The sequence below is a fragment of the Rhinopithecus bieti genome, unplaced genomic scaffold, assembly GCF_001698545.2.
Source record: "Rhinopithecus bieti isolate Rb0 unplaced genomic scaffold, ASM169854v2 scaffold_6708, whole genome shotgun sequence".
Taxonomy (NCBI): Eukaryota; Metazoa; Chordata; class Mammalia; order Primates; family Cercopithecidae; genus Rhinopithecus; species Rhinopithecus bieti.
Window position 1 is genome coordinate 4,071,263 of NW_016806329.1, and position 22,130 is coordinate 4,093,392.

Consider the following 22,130-nt stretch of genomic DNA (forward strand, 5'->3'; position numbering starts at 1 on the left):
ATTATTATGCTGTGATGCTCCAGGTAATTTGGTCAACATGTGTTTTGGATGTAAGACAATGACATGGTTTAGATAACTTTAAAGTTATGAAAACTCTGTGGATCCCAAATGTTCATTTCTTTTTGTCGTTGTTGTTGTTGAGATGGGGTCTCACTCTTTCACCCAGGCTGGAGTACAGTGGTGCAATCTCGGCTCACTGCAACCTCCGCCTCCTGGGTTCAAGCAATTCTTATCTTTCAGCTTCCCAAGTAGCTGGGAGGACAGTCGCACACCACCATGCCCAGCTAATTTTTGTATTTTTAGTAGAGACTGGGTTTCACCATGTTGGCCAGGCTGGTCTCAAACTTCTGACCTCAGGTGATTCACCTGCCTTGGCCTCCCAAATTACTGGGATTATAGGCATAAGCCACTGCATGTGGCCCCAAATGTTCATTTCTACAATATACTCAATGTCTTGACAATCAAATTAGAAGCATTTTTCTGATAGAAATTCTGTCACATTTGGAGGTCTCTTGTCTTGCCTCAGACCCTCATAGATCTATAATTTTCTCACAACCCTTATAATCTTGAGGGTTTTCTTCTGCCAAGAATTTCAACAATATGGCACATGTGTAACAATGCAGTCTTTCCTTAGTGCATTTTTCCAGGTGTTTTCTGGTAGAGCTCTATTAGGGATATACTTGAGAGCAGGGGTCCCAACCCTTGGGCTGAGAACTGGTACTGGTCCCAACCCCTGGGCTGAGAACTGGTACTGGTCCGTGGTCTGTTAGGAGCTGGTCGCACAGCAGGAGGTGAGTGGCAGGCTAGTGAGCATTAGGGTAACACCTGAGTTCTGCCTCCTGTCAGATCACTGGCAGCATTAGATTCTCATAGGAGCATGAACCCTATGTGAACTACGGATGCGAAGGATCTAGGTTGCACACTCCTTATGAGAATCAAACTAAGGTCTGATGATCTGAGGTGGAACAGTTTCATCCCATCCCCGCCACGCCCCACCCCAACGGTCAGTGGAAAAACTATCTTCCATGAAACCAGTCCCTAGTGTCAAAAAGGTTGGGGACCACTGCTCTAGGGTCTTCAGGTTTCCACTCATTAGTTCAATCCACTGCAATGCTGCTTTCAGATTCTTAGATCTTTATTAGGGACCTGGCATGACAGAACAGAGACATTAATTTTTTATTAAAATTCACTGGGTAAAATTCTAATAACTTTTATTGGAAGGAACTGAACCGTACATGCATGAAATAAAATTTTGTAGACTTTTAAAAAATGCTGCTTCAAAGTTCTATGACTAAATTAATTTTTTACCTTTAGAAATTAGATTAAGTGTATACAGAGTTTAAAGCCAAACCATTAAAACAAAATAATTATATGGTATTCAGGGATTATTTAGTTAAACCCATCTCTTGAAGTATGTGCCTCTGATGTGTTTAAAATGACAAACCGGCTTCTAACATTTCTGTGCCCATCTAACAACAGTTTGTAAAACTCAGCTGCATATCCCTATATCAACTATAACTAGATAAATACATAATTAGGTACCTGGGATATTTGAGCAGAAATGACTAGTCTTCTAATTGATGAATGGCCATATGATTAAATGTAGTGATATCTTGGGACTCTTCTCAATTCTCTTTTCTCTGCCTTGTACTTGAGGCTCCTGAAGAAGTTATGCTTCTTCCTTACAGATTCCAGCATTCTGTTTTCCACTTTGTTTTTTTATTATTATTATTATACTTTAAGTTCTAGGGTACATGTGCACAATGTGCAGGTTTGTTACATATGTATACATGTGCCATGTTGGTGTGCTGGACCCATTAACTCGTCAGTTACATTAGAGCTATACCTGTTTTCCACTTTGAAACGGAAACTCACCTAGAGTATTCATCGAAAGATTCCAGAGTTACTGGAGCTTCAATAGTATCCATTGTGAGAAAAGAGGAAAGTATGTCTATACATAAGGGAGTCTGTAGATATACGAATCAAGAGAATGGAGTTCTTTTGACTTAAAACTGTGATCATCATAACTGATGGATAAAAAAATACAAATGAAAAGCAATTAATGAACTTTATTAATTGTTAAAATAAGGGCTACCAAAGGCTTCCATTGAAGTTTAAAGTAAGAACAGTTCATAGCCTCTGAATTTCACAATTTCTTCCAGATAATATAGTCACCAGATTTAGTAAAGTACTAATAACATGTGGTTAAACAAAAATGCAAGTCCAGGCACCGTGGCTCACACCTATAGATCCAGCACTTTGGGAGGCTGAGGCAGGAGGACCACTTGAAGTTAGGAGTTTGAAACTAGCCTGGGAAATATAGTGAGACTCTATCTCTACAAAAAAAAAAATTTTTTTTTAAAATAGCCAAGCATGCTAGCATACACCTGTAGTCCTCGTCACTCAGGAGGCTGAGGCAGGAGGATCGCTTGAGCCCAGGAGTTCAAAACTGCAGTGAGCTATGATCACACCACTGCACTTCAGCCTGTGACATGGAGTGAGATCCTGTCTCAAACAAACAAACCAAAAAAAGCACAGACAAAATACTAAGTCAGAAAATTTTTTGTACTCTCTGAAATGAATGAATGTTATTTAGTTAGTTTTGACGTGTATTTTGTCACTTTTACGTTCCAGATCTACGGAAGACATTTGAGCAGGAACCCCTAGGAAAGGAAGTGTCTTTGGAACAGGAAGTCTTACTCCAGTGTCGACCACCTGAAGGGATCCCAGTGGCTGAGGTGAATAACAACAATTCTTTCAATTTAGCAATTGGCACTAAGTTATTCTAACAGGGGCTTAATCCCTGGCTAATGGTGCAGTGAATTAGGGTATGGCATGATGAATGGTTGGTAATGGAGTCCTAACTGCCTGCTGCTGGCAAAATAGATTGATTGGGAACTGATTAATGACTTGGGAGTCAATTAGAATGCCCCATTGGACAAAGCCACGGGCAGCTTGGTTTAATTTTGTCATTCTCTTTCAAGAAATCAGAAATACTACTTTATTTTATCTGGCACTTTTCATAGAGAGAGATGGTATGACTTAACAATGTGCCATCAATATTATTATTGTTCTTGCTGATATGCGAAAAATGTGAATGTAAGAAGACAGTGTGTTTTTCTGTGTCTGTGAGCCTGTTCACCTAACATATGTATTTTCCATTCCATGATGTAGTCATAGACATACCTAAAAGCCATGCCCACACACCTTGCATAAAAACATGTTTTAGGAGTAACAGGTGTCAATTAGTTTCATCCTATAAGCTTTCCATCAAGTCCTTCATTTTCCATTTTTTTTTTTTTTTTTTGTTTGTTTGTTTCTGCTAGAACAAAGCCTACTGGTTGCTAATGAAGTATTACAAATCAGATGCATACCATGACTTTTCATTAGCACCACACAATACAATGCCCTTTGAAAATATCTCTCTTTGGGGAAGAGGACTCTGTGACCCAGAAGAGATTGCAAGCACTCACCATCATCTTAGATCACACTGTTGAGGAAAACTAATACTGTGTCTTCCATTTGTTAACAAATAAATCCTAAACTCTAAAAACAGGTTACCCTTTAAATGATTATTAGGAGACATCCTTACATGCATCTGACACTATTGCCCTAACTGACCCCGTGTCCTACAAGCCCAAGCACACATTAATTTGACAAGTGGCATAGCTGCCAGTTTGGTGGTGGTCCTTGTTGGCCTCCAAACTACATTGAGTCATTTGAAAGTTTTACTCTTTATTGCATGTGTTGAAAGAGGCATATTTCAGTTGTTGCAATTTGGTCTTATATATGCGTTCAATGTATATGAATTTTTAAAAGTTAAGCCCTGAAGTTGTGCCTATCTCTGAAAGTGAAAAATAATACTATTGAGACTTTCAACATAGTCCAAAAAGCAATTAATAATTAATAATGTACTTAAAGTATTCTATTTCTCATAGTTTTTCAATTTTTTTCAAGAAGTAAAGATGGGGTCAGGTAGTTCGCTGGTCCCCTGACAACAAACTCAAACATCTGATTGTTTTTTTAATAGTAATAATAATAATTAATTAATTGAAAATTTAGCCAGAGTCCTTATGAAATAACTCCATTTTTCTATCACAACCTTTCATATCTCTATAAGTCAATGCAAAGAACTCAAAGGAAATTTTAATGAAATTCCTTTTTTTTTACTTTGAAAGAGGGCTATTTTTTGCCTTAAATTGGCATCTCATGCCAATTGTTATCAGAGACTTTGCTTGATAGTAGCTATTTCATTCAACGGCATCAAAACCTTATCTCCCAGCACTAAGACACAGTATGATTTAGTATGACTAGGAAGGAGGAAACTCTTCTCTATTCAATATTTCATTTTGATAATTACAATAGTGCATATGTCTTCTTAATGGTATTTCTAAAATTTTAATGCACACCTCCTCCATGAAACCACCTTAAAGACCAAAACAGATCATGAGCGACATGGGTATCCATGGCATCACTTTTGCTCAGGGCTTCTAAAAGGTAACTGATCCTTGCAAAGACTTTAGGTGGGGAGATCTTAGTAATTTCTTCATTTTTTTCAGTCTCCTCAACAAAGTAGTTCACTTCGTCAAGGAGTAAAGATTCATGACTGCAACTAATTGGCTGTGAATTCTATTTGTATCATCACTAGGGAAGAGACCAATTAAAACTTGGCAAGCTCAAAAATCATATACCCATTTGACATTCAAAGAACTATATTTAATATGCATTTCTTTTTCATTTTTTAAAGTCAGAAGAGAGATCAAACACACATGCTCAAGAGCAGGCTAATAAATTCCTGTGTAGATTCTTTTCAACACTATTAAAATCACCAAGATCAGAAAGCTAATGAATACCTTAACATGACATATTACAACTGCCATTTGCTCAAGAGGAGCAGATAAATTAAAAAAGAAAGGAATGAAAGGTAACTTGGTGAGTTAAAGGATTATATGATCATTTTCCTTCTAATATAAATGCATTCATTATTTAATATTTCATTTATTTGTTTAAAGAATCTTTAAGCATAAAAATAGGATAAAGTGAAATATTGATGTTAAAGGAAAACCAGCAGGTAAAACTCATGTGTTTTGTAATAATTAGATCAGACTTTGGAAGATGAAGCCAGACTGGATTTGTGCTCCTTTTGTCTCCAAGGCAAATGATTCCAAGAAAGAGTCAGGCAAAATATGTTCAATGAACATATGGCTGATTGTTTCAATTGATCTTTATTTTATAAGCATATGTCTAGTTATATTGAGGAAGTAGTCAGGTACATTCTCTGCAGAATGTCAGGAAGCAGTAATTTCTTTTCTCTCCAAATCAGTAAGTTTGTCAGGAACTCTAGTCTTAGTTTTGATATACCACTTTGGGTACAAATAATGGCATAGGCATTTCTAAGGTAATAACATTTTACTTCTTCCCTATTTTGGCATCCTATAATCTCCACTATAGAATGTTTTCTAATTTTCTTACAGAATTCCAGGTTCAAACCCAAGCATCACCATTTTTTACTTCAGTCAAGGTACTTAAATACTGTGAACCAAATTTCCTCAACCATAAAGGGGAGATAACAATAGTGTCTATGCAGAATGTGGTCGTGAGGTTTAAATGAGATAATATATGCAAATCACTTAGAACATGTCAAAAGCACTCAAGAAACATTAGCCATTGTTGGTATTATTATTATATTATCATTTTTTAATTCACACAAGACCAAGCTCAACCTCTTAAATTCAAAATTCTTACTCAGTACCTTGCCCCTCTTCTTGGCACTGTGGGGTACGCAGAGGGGAAGCTTCTGTTCTAAGAATCACCAAGATGCTCTCCTGTATTCTCTAGTCAGTTACTTTGGTTGGAGTCCACACATGCTACAAATGAAGACAATATTGTAAGCTTTAAAATAAGGAAATGCTCTTTCAACAACACTACCAAATAATTGGTTAATGAAACTACTTATAGCAAGTCGTGATGTGCTGCTGCCCTTACCCTGATGTTTTGTTTTGTTGTTTTGTTTTGTTTGAGACGGACTCTCACTCTGTCACCCAGGCTGGAGTGCAGTGGCATGATCTTGGCTCACTGCAACCTCCACCTCCCAGGTTCAAGCAATTCTCATGCCTCAGCCTCCTGAGTAGCTGGAATTACAGGTGCACGCCACCACACCCAGCTAATTTTTGTATTTTTAGTAGAGACAGGGTTTCACTATATTGGCCAGGCCGATCTCAAACTCCGTGCCTCAAATGATCTGCTCACCTCAGCCTCTCAAAGTGCTGGGATTACAGGTGTGAACTACCACGACTGGCCCCTTACCCTGATCTTTAAAGCTACTATTGTTCATTCAGTCCTTATTGACTCAGGACACTAGACCAGCCCTTACATTTTCTCCCAAAGAGGAAATTTAGCCTGAGGCTACTCTTGGTAGATCTCCTTTTCAGAGCCCAAGGAAAGAGGGTGACAAAGAAAGTCTCAGAGGAGGAAGAGGCCAACCGAGGACTCCTTATACTTCTTTAGACTAAGCCCTTTCCAATAGGAAAACAAGGGACGCTAGGGATGAAGCACAACAGTTTCAGAACTCTAGACTTGGCTGCTCCTTCTCTGTTCTCCCTAAAGTCCTTTCTTTATATCTAGGGATTTTTTCCAAATATTTAATAACTGCATGGATTCCTTAGCACAAGAGCAGACTCTTAGGGGCCTAGTGCTACATCAGATATAACCCTTTAGCCACGGGGTCACAGGATATCCAGAAATCCCAGGCAGCCAGCCAGGGCCTGGGGGTGAGGGACACTCAGTAGTTTAGCAACAGATACAGAACTGTTTCCACATTGAATACCTGGCATGGATGAACCAGTGTGCCTGGCTAAATGGCAGCCCCCACATGCCACAATTTTATATAGCTCTACCTACTGATTGTATTGAAATTTATCTGTTTACTCTTCTTCTTGCCTGACAAGCTCGTGATGAAATAAGGAGCAAAAAGTTTTTTGATCATGTTTTATCTCTAACTCCAGCAAGTTATAAGTCACTTAGTAGATTCTCTAAGTATATTTAACTAAATGACAGAAAGCGGCCCCGCTGGATGTGACATGGAGGCAGCACCTCAGGAGATGGAACGCTCAGAAAAGGATGCTTCTCGTCCCTGAAGATGCAATCCTACTGAGAGATCTTGGTATGGGATGACAGACTCCATCAGTCTGAACCCTGAGGGCAGGGTTCCAAACCACTAGGACCAGGAACCAAGGCCACTGGGAGTGGGAGACACTTGAGTTCCAGGACGATAAGGGAGGTGTTAATAAAAATATTATTAAAATTTTCAAGTAAACTAGATGAAAGAAAGGAAAAAAAAAATCCCAGGAAGACTCTAAAATGATATAGCTCAGTGTTTCCTTTAATAATACTTTTGTTAGGATCAAGCCAAAAATATGATTGTTTTCTTCCATTTCTGGTGAGGTGTTTGCCTTTCTTTCAACAGATAAACCTTCCCTCCATCTCCCTGAAGAAGCAAGAAAATTAATACACCCATGGAACTGGTGCTGGGTTATTCCACTAGCATAATAGCAGCACTCTATGAAATTAATCCCTCTTTGCTCATTTTATTTTATGCCTAGAAAATGTTACTGTCACATGGAGAGCCAGAAATATATTCAGAGATGCTTTATCAGATTATCTCTTTTGGAGAGTACTGGGATGAAAACATCAATGGATACAAGATTTGTTGGCATGGCAGAAGGAGCAAAGCTGAATTTTTCTCTAAAACCTGCGATTTGTTTCACCTTTAACAAGGGGATAATTGCTTCTCTAATTATAATTGAGCTATTTCTCATAGGAGTTTAATTGGAGGAACAGGGCACAATGTTCAACTTATTGACCCAGTTGTGCTTAGAAATTGTCATGTTATTTATCAACATTTGCATCTCTAATTAGCAAGAGGGAAAATATGGGGTGAAGTGCAAAAGAATAGACTATTTTGCTGAGTGTAGTCATGATAAACAGGGAACAGATTTTTTTAAGCTGATACTGACAGGGCAGAAAGCTGGTGGCAGCTGGAGGCGCTGCCAAATGGGCAGCATCAGGTGGCTCTCCATCTAATTGATTATTAATATGGCTGCTGAACACTTTCTTTCATGAGTCCTTCACGTTTCCTTGCCATTCTCCCATAATAGGAAGTTCATATTGATGAATTTCCATGCAGGTATGTTGTCTCTGGAGTGGTGCTTTACACTCTTTCCAGGCAAAAGAGTTTAGAGAGGAAAGAAGAATCTGAATACCAGTTTGGAGGGAGATGTTGCTTTCAGTGCCAGTAATTATCCATTGGAATTTTCTCCTACCGTGTGTGTAGCTACAAGACAGAGTTTTGATTAGGATATGATTCTCGGCCTTGAACACAGGTTTTCAAAAGTATCAGGTTCCCTTCCTAGCAGTCACCTTTCAAGCTTTGCTTTGGTCCAATCAACATTCGACAAAGTCACCTCCTTATTATGATCATCCCATACTTTTTGGGGTGAAAATTATGGAAAAAATCCCATATTTTTCTTCCAATATCTGCCTCTAATAGTTATACACAGAGATCACCACAAGCCCAGAAACCATGTAAGCCAAATTAAAATTGCAATAAGTTTAAGCAATGAAAAGATCCATTTTAAAGCAAAAGAAATAATAGATTTTATCTGACTTATACATCTGTGGCTTGATTTCTGCATGTACTTAGTGATTGCTTTGAGCCTATAGTATAAAATGTAGACTTCTAAAAATCATCAATTCACTTATACAAGAAATATTTACTGTAGATGCTTGGTGTCCCAGACATTTTTCTGGTTGCAGGAAATACGAGTCAGTCAAGTCCCTCGAGGAGAAAAGCAATAAGTAAGAATGTAAGAAAAATGAGTGAGATATTTTCAGATGAACAAGTTAAAGGAAATAAGGTCATATGAGAGAGGGTGATGGTTGTTGGGGATTGAGGGTGACTTTAGAGTTCAAGGAAAGTCTATCTGAAGAGATAGTAATGGAGCTGAGATCTGAAGGTAAGGAAGGAGCTGTCTTGAAAAGATCTGAGTAAGAAAGCTCCAGGTGATGGGAGCAACAAGGACAAGTACCCTCAGGAGGAGGTGATTGGTTACAGGGTTAAAAAGGAGACCAGTGTGTCTGAGACCCAGTGAGCAAGGAGGAAGGCAGGAAGACATTCAGTCAGGAAAGAGGGAACGAGGGCGCTGACTTGCAGAGACGGTAAGTAATTTGGAGTTTTCTTTAAATGCCTGAAAAGCCAATGGGCACATGAAGGAATTGTCGAGACCTGACATATACCTTTAAAAGATCATTCTGGCTGCTGCATGGAAAATGGATTTTAGAAGTGCAAGAATGGATTTAGGAACACCTTTATGGATTTATTTAATGATGAAAATCTAGAAAAGATTTAGTCTTTGAGGAGAAACTGAAATGTTCCATGTGGAAATTCAGCAGACCCACTAGAATGAGCTTTTTTAGATGACCTAAAATCAATGGTTAATAAGCCTCAGCTGTTTTCGAGCAAAGTCTCTATCTCAGTAGAGATAAGGCAGCAGGCAAAGACCTAACCTGTGCCCATAATCACAGAGCAGGAGGGTTTTTAAAAATGTTTGTTGGCCTTCATTTGTTCAAAAAAGGTTTTTCTTCAATAAGTTCCCTTGCTTTGGGATTTCTTCCCATGATTCTTTATATGCCTACACACACTAACATAAACTCATTATGGAGTCAGAGAGAGCAAAAACGTGTATTTTTCTAAAGATGGTCAGACTTGGCTATAGACCTGAACACTTTTAACTGGTAAGAAGAAAGGCTGAGAGTTCCTTATGCTGAAAGGCAAGTATATAGTAAAAACTGGTTAGGAACTAGCTACAGATTAGTCAATTTGTTGCCCTTTTGCCCTGGAAAAGTTAGCCTTTTAGGGACTCTTCAATGCCATTTTGTTCCCTTGGATGGTGCTATTACATATAGTCATTTTACTTTAGGTTTTGGTTATTTTATTTCATTTGCTTTTTGTTGGTATTAGTTCATTTGTCAACATGCTTTTATCGCATCATCGTTGAACTTAGGTTTTAGAAGTTTTCAGATTTCAAGACAAGTTCACCTCTAAAATATGGCCTACGTATGTTCAACCCTCAAAAGCAATGAGCTAGACATATGTGCAAGTAAAAGAGTGTTTCCCCAGCAGGAAAACAAATTCCCTTTCTTGGCAAATGCCTTTCCTTTGCAGAAGTAACAACAACTGAGCAAAATGCCACTAGTTTCCACTTGCTTTTTTTAATCCTTTGGCTATCTTTTTTTACCATTGTCTAAAGATATAATTTCAGCTTGCTTAAAGACAAACATTTTTTTTAAAGCACAAAAATACCCAGGCTTCCACAAACCTACTGAAAGGTGCAAAGTATATTTCACAGTGGTCAACACAGAAGTGAATGGATACTTGTTTTATTCCAAAACTGAGAAGCAAAAATCTACATAGTAGCCTCTGGTTTTTAGCAAGAAAGAACGTCCAGCATAATTATCCACAGTAGAGAACTGTTTTGATTGTTTAAAGCACCTACAAGGGAGGGTGAGATGCCTTTCACCAGTGGGAGAAATAAGAAAATAATACTAGGATTTCAAACTCTGGAGCAATTAGAGTCAAACCTACCTGTGAAAGTCTACAGAAGACTATTAGCTGTCAATATCTTTTAGAATTGTCAAGGCCTTGGCCAGGCATGGGGCTTCACGCCTGTAATCCCAGCACTTTTGGAGGCTGAGGCAGGTGGATCACCTGAGATCAGAAGTTTGAGACCAGCCTGACCAACGTGGTGAAATCTCATCTCTAATAAAAAAAAATAAATAAATAAAAAATAAAAAATAAAAAAAAAAAAAAAAAAAAAACTTAGCCGGGCGTGGTGGCACATGCCTGTAATCCCAGCTACTCGGGAGGCTGAGGCAGGAGAATTGTTTGAACCCAGGAGGCGGAGGCTGCAGTGAGCTGAGATCGCACCATTGCACTCCAGCCTGGGCAACAAGAGTGAAACTTGGTCTCATTAAAAAAAAAAAAAATTGCCAAGGCCTTGCTATTCTAACTGTGGTACATAGATTATCTACATCATCATGACCTGGGAGCTTAGAATCTCAGACCCAGAACACTTAATCAAAATCTTAGCAAGATCATCAAACCAGTCTTCACTAGGCACAGTGGCTCATAACTGTAATTCCAGCAGTTTGGGAGGCCAAGGCAGGAGGATCACTTGAGCCTAGGAGTTCAAGACCAGCCTGGGCAATGTAAGAGAACCCCATCTCTACAGAAAATAAAAAAAATAAAAGTTAGTCAGACATGGCGGTGTGTGCTACCCCAGGGACTGAGGTGGGAGGATCACTTGAGCTTGGGAGGTCAAAGCCACGGCTGCAATGAGCCGTCATCACACCACTGCGCTCCAGCCTGGGCAACAGAGCAATACCCTGTCTCAAAACAAAACCACACCACTCTGCAGTACTGGTTCTCAGAAGTGGAGGCACAGTGGAATCACCTGGGAATTGTTAGAACCTACCAATGCTTATATCCCACCTAGAGATTCTGATTTAATAGATATGATACACAGCCAGGTTATCAAGATTTTTTTAAAGCTCTCCATGTGATTCTAAAATGCAGTTTGAGAAGCTCTGGTGTAAAGGACAAAGTTAAAACAAACAAATACACAAAAACATCAGATTTGTCACTTCCAAATCAGTCAGTAAAACTTGGCAGATTCCCAGCTTCTAGCTAATGCTCCTTGGAGAAGCTTGGCTTGGCTGAGTGTACATTTGATAATAGCCATCTAATTGCTTTTCTCATTTGTTTGATTAATATACCTATAGACAACGATTCTAGGCTAAATCTCCATTCTTTTAGGTGTGCACACAGTTCTCAACTCTGTTATATCATTTTCAACCTGTGCTCTGACTTGATGGGCCTCAGTTTGAATTTAACAGAGTAACCTTTCTGATAGACGTGGAGTTTTCTAGCTAATGGTTGCTGGACTCACTTTTCATGTTGGGTGGCATGTGGCAGTTTCCCTCTGTTAATTAGAACAAATGTGCCAATTATGTTAATGTTTCTCCTGATACCAATCAGTGAATAATTAGACACAACACATCTGTCTTTCACGGGAGAGTATAATAAGAAAGAAAACTGCAAGATGCTTTGCTCTCTATTATTGACATATATGATTAGACAATTCCTTAACCAATCATAAGGTTAACAAGTTTGTATATCAGAAGGGCAAAGGATGCCAAAAGTGATTTTTGGAGCTGAGAACCTCTCATTGTTAGCATGGTCCTGACCAAAGTCCACCTATCTCTCAAGTATCTCTGCAAAGATTTTCATTGGTCTTTCCTTCCTTTTTAACTTAATTTAACAAAAATTACACTGCCCTTTTGGTAGAATGCAGGGATGTGGTTTATTTATCCTGAACTAAAGAAATAAACAAGCTCTTAAGTATTTGAAACCCTCAAAAAGTCAACTTTACGTAAAAGGTTATGCTAAAAGATATCACAAAATTCAGCCTATAGGATCATATGGAAGGTGTTATAAACATATAAATCAGAATCAGATTATAATTTGTTATAGTTTCTACTTATATGTTTCCATAATATCTGAACTTTAGAGCATTCTGATTGAGGAGAAAAAAATGATTTTGTTTGTATTGTTATTTACTGGCATTTGCATTCCATACTTGGCAAGACTTCAGAAAGAGATGGAGTTATAGTCCAGTTATTTCATAATATAAGCAGTGCCTGCTTGTGTTGATTCCAAAAGTATGAGGAAGATACTTACAAAATCAACACATTAGTCTTCTTGAAGGTAGTCAAAGTGTATCCTAAAATAAAGCTTTTTGTTTCATATGGAGTTAAAAGTCTATACTTTCTGCTGAATATGGCTCACATTCCTAAATGCTTAATGATATTCAGCTATGTATTTGTATCATCCAAAGGTGCAACATCATCCTTTGTTACCATAATGTCTATATTATTGTGATTACAAATATATTGCCCCTCTTGTTAGAAACAGAAAATAAGACTTGAATGTCAGATTATAATTTTTTTCTTACTGTGACACTAATTTGCTTATTTTAAAAAGGAACAACTCAGAGAATACATTAAATATATTGGAAAATAGTTATGATTACTACGTCTAGTGTCAGACATTCCAGGAAAGCCCCAAATATATGAATCACCCTGGGACACATTCCTTCTGCCCAAGCCATTATGAAGAATGCAGCACTGAGGGAGAGGCCATAGTTGTCCTTTTTAAAAAATATGTTACTTTGCCCCAGATAGTTGTCTTCTGTTTTTTAATAGTAAAACATGAGCATAGTTATAATTTTAAAACTTTTGATAGCAAACCATGAGAAAAATTATTGGAAATAAATATTGTTTGGAAAATAACTGTCTTATCTAAATGGAGTCCCATTATATATACTCTAAATATAAGAACATGGGAATCTGTCTTTGGTAACATCATTTTTATGATGTTTAATAATAGAGAGGGGAGTGAACAAAGGTGAGAAAATGACTATGGAAAGTCAAGACTAAACTGGATTATAACTTATCCCATATTTAATGACCAGCTATAAATGGATAATCCACTGGAAAAGTTAATCCATATTTCTCTGTCTTTGCTGATACTATAAATAAATAAAAATTTAAACTGAAGAATAAAGTATTTAGGAAAGAGTTAACAGAGCATTTTTGAAATATGAGGGTTGTTGAATGCTGGAGTTGCTACTCAAAAGAAATTATGGAAGCCTGAGCCATTGAAAAATGATCTCCATGTTTTGCTGCAAAACTTCTCTTTCCCTGACAGTACTTAGGCAGCCAATGGTTCTGACTATTATAAAATAGCAGTAACAGCAAAACTATAAAACCGTGAGTCTAGGAGCCATAAAAAGTTGCTTCTTAAATCACACTGCACACAAGTAGGGATGGCAGTTTTATACACCTTTTCTGGGAACATACCATATAGTGTCAATATGCTCTAGTCCTAAAAATTGTAATCAAATTAGGAATCATTCATATTTGTTAATAAAATCATGTTAGTATTTTGAGAACACTGTGCCAGACTGAAGGCATCAGTAGAATTGAATGACCTCACTGTTGGAGGGATTTCCAAACACTTTCTCCTCCTACTGCAAGAGCTGGAACTGGTCCCCATGTAGAAAGGCTAGAGATATGACATCTCTTCTGTACATACACTAGCAGGGATTGAAGCTGTAAATAAGATGACACTTTCCTCACTGGGAGTGTTTTATGAATGAAGACTCATAAACGACTACCTATAGTCCTGTGCAGCAGTAAATTGAAAGTCAGATTTCTCTCAAGTGTTTTTTTTTTTTTTGAGATATGACTAATTTGGTATTATGAATTTGAAGATATGTACTTCTTAATAGAGACACTAAAGGGCACTGAATCATTGTTTAAAATACATTTAGGTAGGTATAGCTTTGTGTAGGCTCAAGTTAGTTCTAGGGAACAGGCAATTAAATTACACTTACTGACTATCTCCTAATTCCAGGTGCTTTCTTTTCATATCTCATTTAAATCCCCCTACAACCCTTGGAGGGTTGCACCCTGCACTTGTCCAGGTGAAGATTATGATTCTGGGAGCTTACTGCCTGCACAAGGCTACAAGCTCAATTAGTGGGAGGGCTGGGATTCAAAGCCAACTCTGCCTGACTCCAAAGCACTTTTGTTTTCCTTATAACAACAACAACAAAAAAGAGTTTTATTGACTGCATGCTTTTAAAATTTGATTCATTAAAATGACACAAATTGTCTGTGTGGTCTCATTTGATGAATTTTCATGAACTAATCAGATAAACCCCAAGCAAAAATGTATTTGGGGAAAAGTCGTTCATCTAAAAAGTGTCACATGCATCTCATCAATTTTCTAAAAGTAGAGTAAGCACATTTCATTGTGTTGTGTGTGATTATTTACACACACTTCTTAAATAATGAAAATTTTTAGAAATTCTTGAATGGAAAAGAGAAATTCAACTTCAGCATCCATTAATGACTCCATTATTGAAGAAGAATAAGACTGGAGGACCAAGTTTATAGAGAGAAGGCCACTGTGAGGAGATATTGTAATGGATTCACATCCATTGTGGTATGAATCGATTACATCATATTCAGCACTTATTATGTTTTTTTTGTATTTGTTGAGCATCCAGATGGAATTATCTAAAAAGTAATTGGAAGTATGAATAGAGCGTAAGAAAAGTTGGGACTGAAGCTAATGATTTGTGAGTTGTCAGCCTTGAGAATGAATAAAGTCACGTAGGCAGTGCATAGCTCATTCTCAAAGCTGGCTGCACATTGAGGTCACCTGAGGAGCTTTTACAAACACTGATTCTTGGGCCCTTTGTCTGCCCAATTAAATAAGAACCTTTGACTGTGGGGCCCAGGCATCAGGATGGCTTAAACACTCCCCAGGTGATTCTGATGCAGAACAAAGAACCATGATATAAAGTAGAAGGAGGAGAAAATGAGAGAGGGAGATCTTTGAGAAGGACTGTATGAAAATGCTGGATGTTATCAAAGGACCAGTGAAAGAGGCTTGCAAAAGAATGGATAATGAAGTGGCAGGAAACACAGCAGAGGGAGGCTTTTCAGAGGGACAGTGGAGCTGTTTGCCATAGAGAAGAGAAGATGCCTTTGGATTTAGCAACGAGAAAGGCCACTGGTCACTTTTGAAAGTGAAGTTTGAATAGAGTGGGGAGCAGGAATCCAGACATGGCTAAATGGGAGAGTGAATGAGCAGGTGCATAAAGAGGGATGGGGAATATTTCACTCTTTTGAGGAGTTTAGCCACTAAGGGAAAGAGAAGTCTGAAGCATAGCTGGAGAGGGTGGGTACGTCAGCCTTAATTTTGTTGTTGTTTGGTTTTTAGGATAGAAGAGATGTGAGCATGTTTCTGGATTACTGGAGACTCAAAGAAAGAGCATTGGGGGAGTTGATATATTTTGGACTATTTAGTTTGTTGAAAGAGACATATGCCATCTGCTCAGATTAAGGAAAATCACAAAAATATTGAGTACTTTGTTGATGACCCAGGGTCTCAACAGGCCTATGAGGAGAAGATTAGAAAATCACCAGTGAGTGAATTTCTGAGTGCAAGATTTCAATTGGGCATGGTCTTGGGAGTGGCATGTAAACATTCAAGTTCATGTCTTCTGCATAAACTTTCTCCTTTTTCCTAGTTGCTAACACATTTCAGCTGAAGTAGGATAACCCTGTTTTTGTTGGTCTTTCATTGATTGTTGAATAAGGGCTCACAATGTGAAGATTGTTCCTTACAGAATTATATCACACTGTTGCTCAGCATCCTCAGCACAGAGTGTGTTGCCTGAGAAAGAAACAAACCACAGTGTTCAGTTACACTGAACCCAGGGAGTTCTAGCATCTGGATATGTATAAATAGATGGTGTCTTTAGGACAGAATTTAATGGAAAATGTGTCCATTGAAAATATTTTTAAATATCTTTCATTTTATGCTAGATATCATTCTTCCCTGTTCACTAAACTTATATCTTAATTTGTAAAAGTTATTTAAAGAAATAAGGACATGTTGTAGAATAAATTATTTACTCTGTGAAGAGATCACCATAACACCAGCTTAAAGTTGTATAGAAGTCATCAAAAGTGCTTTCATATATAGTATATGCTTTCCAAACCATACAACAGCCTTATGAGGGAGTTAGGACAGATACTACTTTTCTTGTTGTAGAAGTAGAAAAGTAAGGTTGAGTGATTTTATGTGACTTGCTCAAAAGCATAGACTCAGTGAATGGCACAGCTGGGTCCTATCCCTAGGCTTTCGTACTTGAGACTTGAGTGTCTTTTGGCAAAATCTCACTGGTCTTCTGTGAAAGTGCAGCGTAAATACAACTGCAGAGGCATCCAGGAGAAATATTCGGAGAGTTCCATTCACTGACCTCCAACTCCCACTCCTATTACCCTGTTCTTTAGTCTTCTCAGTTCTCAGCCTTCCTCATTCTCCCCTGGTAAAATTTCCTGCTTGGTAACAGAACCACTATCCTCTCATGCCTAGTGAAGTGTTCTTTAAAATTTTTGCTAGCATATCCCTAAAAGACTTAAAAAATACATATCTCCTTGCACATTTTACGTTGGTATCTAAAAAATATTATCAAACAATTAAATAGTGGGAAAAGATACCATGTCTGTGTATATTATAAACATTTGACATCTTTAAAAAGAACTGTTAGATGACTTAAAGTTATCCAATGGAATGCAGACACCATAATGATGTCTTACTCAACATTACCAATTAAGAAAATGTAAGAACAAACTCTTCTTTAATAGTAGGAAAACTTACCAGGTGTAGTGGCTCATGCCTGTAATCCCAGCACTTTGGTAGGCTGAGACAGGCGGATCATCTAAGGTCGGGAGTTCGAGACCAGCCTGACCAACATGGAGAAACTCTATCTCTACTAAAAATACAAAATTAGCCGGGTGTGATAGCACATGCCTGTAATCCCAGCTACTCGGGAGGCTGAGGCAGGAGAATCGCTTGAACCTGAGAGGCAGAGGTTGTGGTGAGCCGAGATCACACCATTGCACTCCAGCCTGGGCGACAAGAGTGAAACTCCATCTTAAAAAAAAAAAAATTGTAGGAAAACTTACAGTATTCCTTTTTCTATTTTAACTTATATTTCTATACCATTTCCCCCATAGGTTTTACTCTAATAGAATGAATTTTAGGCATTAAAATTTCTATTGGTCATCGTATTTCTCTGTAATAAAATTTGCATATAAACTTTATTTCCTTTGACCATAGGGATCAAATTGTTAATTTTTTTGTAAAACCCAAATGTACTACAAGTTTTGATAAATAATTGGCATAAAGACTGAATTTTTATTGGAAATACAGCTTTTAATAGGAGAAATGGGGTTTTCATCCCTGCTCCCCTGTCCAGGTAGCTCATTTAGCCAAGTTTGAATGTTACTTACTGCTGAAATGAAACAGGATAAAATCAATTACATTTCTATCTGTCATTTATAATAAATTCAAATACTGAGAACCTTCTCATACATAAGTAAATAGGAATATGTGGAGTTACGTTGTAACAATGTCCCTCAACTCTGCACGTCTTCCAAGTTACAGGTCAAAAATTGCATAGCGATCTGTCATCAGAATTTATGTTCAGTGACCCATCATTTGACATATTAGGCCCTTCTTCAGTTTTGATGAAAGCAAAGAATTTAAACCACCTGATTTGCAAAGCGGATTTGTCGCCCAGTTATTATAGTCTCTTATTTTCTCAACTACCACACTAATATTACCAATTATTCCCTTATCTGGTGCCCTAGAGGTTTTTACAGTCTCATATAATGTATGATGATAAGATTTTCATGCAAGAGATGTCTTTCTTCTGAAAAGCAGAGGGCAAGTTCTTAGAGAAATTAGTTATAAGAAGGAATGCAGACCAGGCACAGTGGCTCATGCCTGTAATCCAGCATTTTGGGAGGCTGAGGCAGGCGGATCACAGAGTCAGGAGATTGAGAACATACTGGCTAACACAGTGAGACCCTGTCTCTACTGAAAACAGAAAAAATTAGCTGGGCATGGTGGCACGCCCCTGTAGTCCCAGTTACTCAGGAGGCTGAGGTAGGAGAATCACTTGAATCCAGGAGGCAGAGGTTGCAGTGAGCCGAGATGGTACCACTGCACTCCAGCCTGGGTGACAGAGCAAGATTCCGTCACACACACACACACACACACACACACACACACAAAAGAGAGAGAAAGGAAGGAATGCATATGGAAGTTAAAGATATACTGATTCCCTTAAAAATATTTTTGTTTGTATATCCCTTAGAAACTTTTGCATACTGCTGGATACTTGAATCCAGTCCTACCTTGAAACCCTAGCACCTTGAACTCCTCTTTATCTAGTCTTTCCTTAGTTATTTATATGCCATGTTGTAGAATACTGTATATGATTTAGTTTGTTATTTCTCCAGGTCATTTACATGTAAAGAGATCCTTCTAATGATGGAATTTAAAATTGGTCTCTCCTAAAGACATTTCAAGTCATTGTCAAAAATTGGGGGGAGCGATTTTGGAGAGGAAGGAGGCTTTCCTGATGCCCCTAAAATCAAAGCACACCCAATTCTAGTTCTAGCTCTGAAAGGAAATCTGCATTGGTCCTTTGAGTGACAGAGTCATGTTGATAACAGAAAGTGTGTCCAGTGCTTCTTTTCTAAAGATCTCTCTGCTTCCCTGGGGACACCAGCCTAAGGACAGCCTCAACCCACGTCCTGGAGTAGCTAAAATGTATGTGTCTTGGTGTCCCAGCTTTTTCCAGCCCCCATCTCGTAATCCGCAGCCCACTCTGTCAAGGCTAAAGTCTGTAGCACTGTAGTTGGCTCCTCCTGGTTCTTGGCTCTATGGACAGAAAAGAGTCCAGAACTCAGGCGGTCCTGAATTCGGATCTCTGCTCCTTTCTGAGCTTGTAAACCTGTGCAAGCTCTTCTCTGTCAGCATCATTCTTCTCATCTGAAAATTGGAAATGCAACTACCTCCTTCACAGGCTGCTGTGAGGAGGAATCACCAAGTACAAAGTACCTAGCTGGGGACCTGGAATGCACCCTACAAGCTTCTTGTTTTTCTCCATTTTTACCCTTGGGCGACTTCTCACCATTCCTCCCACCTGCTTCTCTGTCCTCACAATTTCAGCACAAGGAAAATGTTCTTCTTTTGAACTCTCTCTGCTCCCTAAAGCCAGATCAGGATTCTCACGATTTGCATTAGGGAGTACAAGGTGCCCTCTTCCCCTCCAGGTCACATCCCCTACTTTTCCCACCCTAAAGAATGGTAATTATTCTATCACCACAGAATGTGTCCCATAATTTTCACTTCTCCTTTCCGCTTGGACCAGCCCATCTGCCCCAGAATGCTTTCTGTGGGGAGAGAGAGAAGCAAAGAAGAGAGCTCAGGGACAACCACTCCATGGGTGTCATCAAAGCCGTGAATAGAAGGCTGCTGGATGTGGCAAGGTCACCAAGTCTGCCCAGAAAGCTCAGAAGGCTAAATGAATATCATCCCTAATACCTGCCACCCCAGTCTAAATCAGTGGTAGAAGTATGGGCCCAGAACTGTTTGTTTCAATTGGCCATTTAAGTTTAATGGTAAAAGACTGGTTAATGATAACAATGCATCATAAAACCTTCAGAAGGAAAGGAGAATGTTTTGTGGACCACTTTGGGTTTTTTTGTTTGTTTGTTTGTTTGGTTTTGCATGCAGCAGTTAAGAGTTTTGAAATCTATGGTTTTAATGGAAACAACTTGACCAAAATCTGTCACAGAATTTTGACTCCCATGAAAACAAAATTTAATGAGGAAAAAAAAGATGGGGGACAGTCCGTTTTTGGGGACCAATGCGGTCATAGGACCCACATAGGTGTACTTTCAGGGTGGTAGGGAAAGCAGAGGTGGCTGGAAGAAAATTGTATCTCTTAGGGGCATGGATAAGGGTATTGAAGCTAATGGTATGTATGCAATGGTATGGGGCTGATAGATTGATATCATTAAAAGAACAAGTAGACTAGCTTGCAGTACTAGGAGAAAAGAAATGGAAAACCCACAAAAGTAAATTAAAACTATAAAATATAGATGGTCTAGGTAAAATAATAGTAATATAAATTGCCTATCATTTATGCTTTATTACCAAGTATAATAGTGAATATTTCTCATTTATTTTAATAACTTGTCTTTGATTAGAAATCTTTTCTACTTATTTTTTAAAATTGATAAAGTATGTTTTCTTATAATTTAGAATGAGAAAATAATTTTTATAAAGATTAATTAAAATGTTAATACCTATGAAGCAAATGCATGCTAATGACATCTCTAGAATTATGAACTCATAGAGTTTAAAGGAAAATATGTATTTAGGGTTAGCATACAAACAATATTGGCCAATGTAATACTCAGTTGCTTATATATTTGTAGTGCAATCTTAAAGAGTTATAACCTAATATTGAGTGGACTTTGCCTCATAGAAATGCCAGCGAAGGCTGAAAGGACTCGGGTGTTAAATTTTTTTTAGTTTTCAGATTAACACCATTTCCCTTTCATGTTTTGGGGTTGTTCGGGGTTTGTCTCACCTGTTTTAGTATATCCTTAACTAAATGTTAATAATTATTTTCAAATACTTACTGTATGCCAGACAGTAAGTTTTCTGTGTTTTAATTCATTTAGTTTTTAAGAACCTTATAATGGGTTCTAGAATTATCCTCATTTTGTAAATGAGGACTATAAGGCATACAGAAGATAAAACCCACAAAACCCATGGGAGACATACACAACCCCAAAATCGCAGAGTTCAGTTCTGAGCTCAAGCAGTTGAAAGCAGCCCTCTTAACTGGTACTTTAGGAACTGCTCCTTAGAGTAAGATGCTCGATTGCACACAGTGGGACTAAGAACACCAAACAACAGCAGAATATGCAAACAGGTCATTCTAATGTTGCCTTGTAACTATTTTTAGTACCTGTTAGTAAAATCCCATGCCTTTATAAACACTTGAGTAAATTGGTTCAAATATGCCCCAAATCATTGAAAGGACGCAGTTACTGAACCACAAGGACAGAAGTTGTTTGAACATTATTTTGCATCTCTGCAACCATGACAACAAGTCCTTATTTATGGTTGAAGTCTTATTGTTTTCTGAACTTCAACCTATTTTTCTTTCTCTTCGAATATTTTGTACATAACTCAAAATAACTTCTAATTCAGAAAGACTTCTTTCTTGTATAAATCAGTTTATTTAATGGGAGGAGTAGAGAAGAGAGAAGCCACAGGTTGAAATCAACAAAAAGCATTGAAATGACCAAAATATGAACAGAATTCTATGGCCAGACCAGAGTACTGACTCCTGGTTAACCAAGATTAGCTTACAAATAAATAGCTTTGCAACAATATAATTAACTACATACTATTCAATGCAATAAATTTCTAGCACAACAAAAGATTCTGTATTGTTTCTTGGAATTTTATATACAGTGTATATAAGGAGACTCACTGTGGAATTGTTTCACATGGAAGAATGTTAGTTTTGCAGTGTGTGTTCTGGAAATATTGCATGAGA

The 22,130-nt window shown here is 38.0% G+C and overlaps 1 protein-coding gene across 1 annotated transcript in view; it reads left to right on the forward strand.

Annotated features, from left to right (window-relative positions):
• UNC5C (unc-5 netrin receptor C) overlaps positions 1-22,130 on the forward strand; it is a 394,905-nt gene that overhangs the window by 277,441 nt on the left and 95,334 nt on the right. Inside the window, exon 4 of the mRNA XM_017875500.1 lies at positions 2,635-2,738. Within this exon, the coding sequence (XP_017730989.1) occupies positions 2,635-2,738 (104 nt within the window). The remainder of the gene's footprint in view (positions 1-2,634; positions 2,739-22,130) is intronic.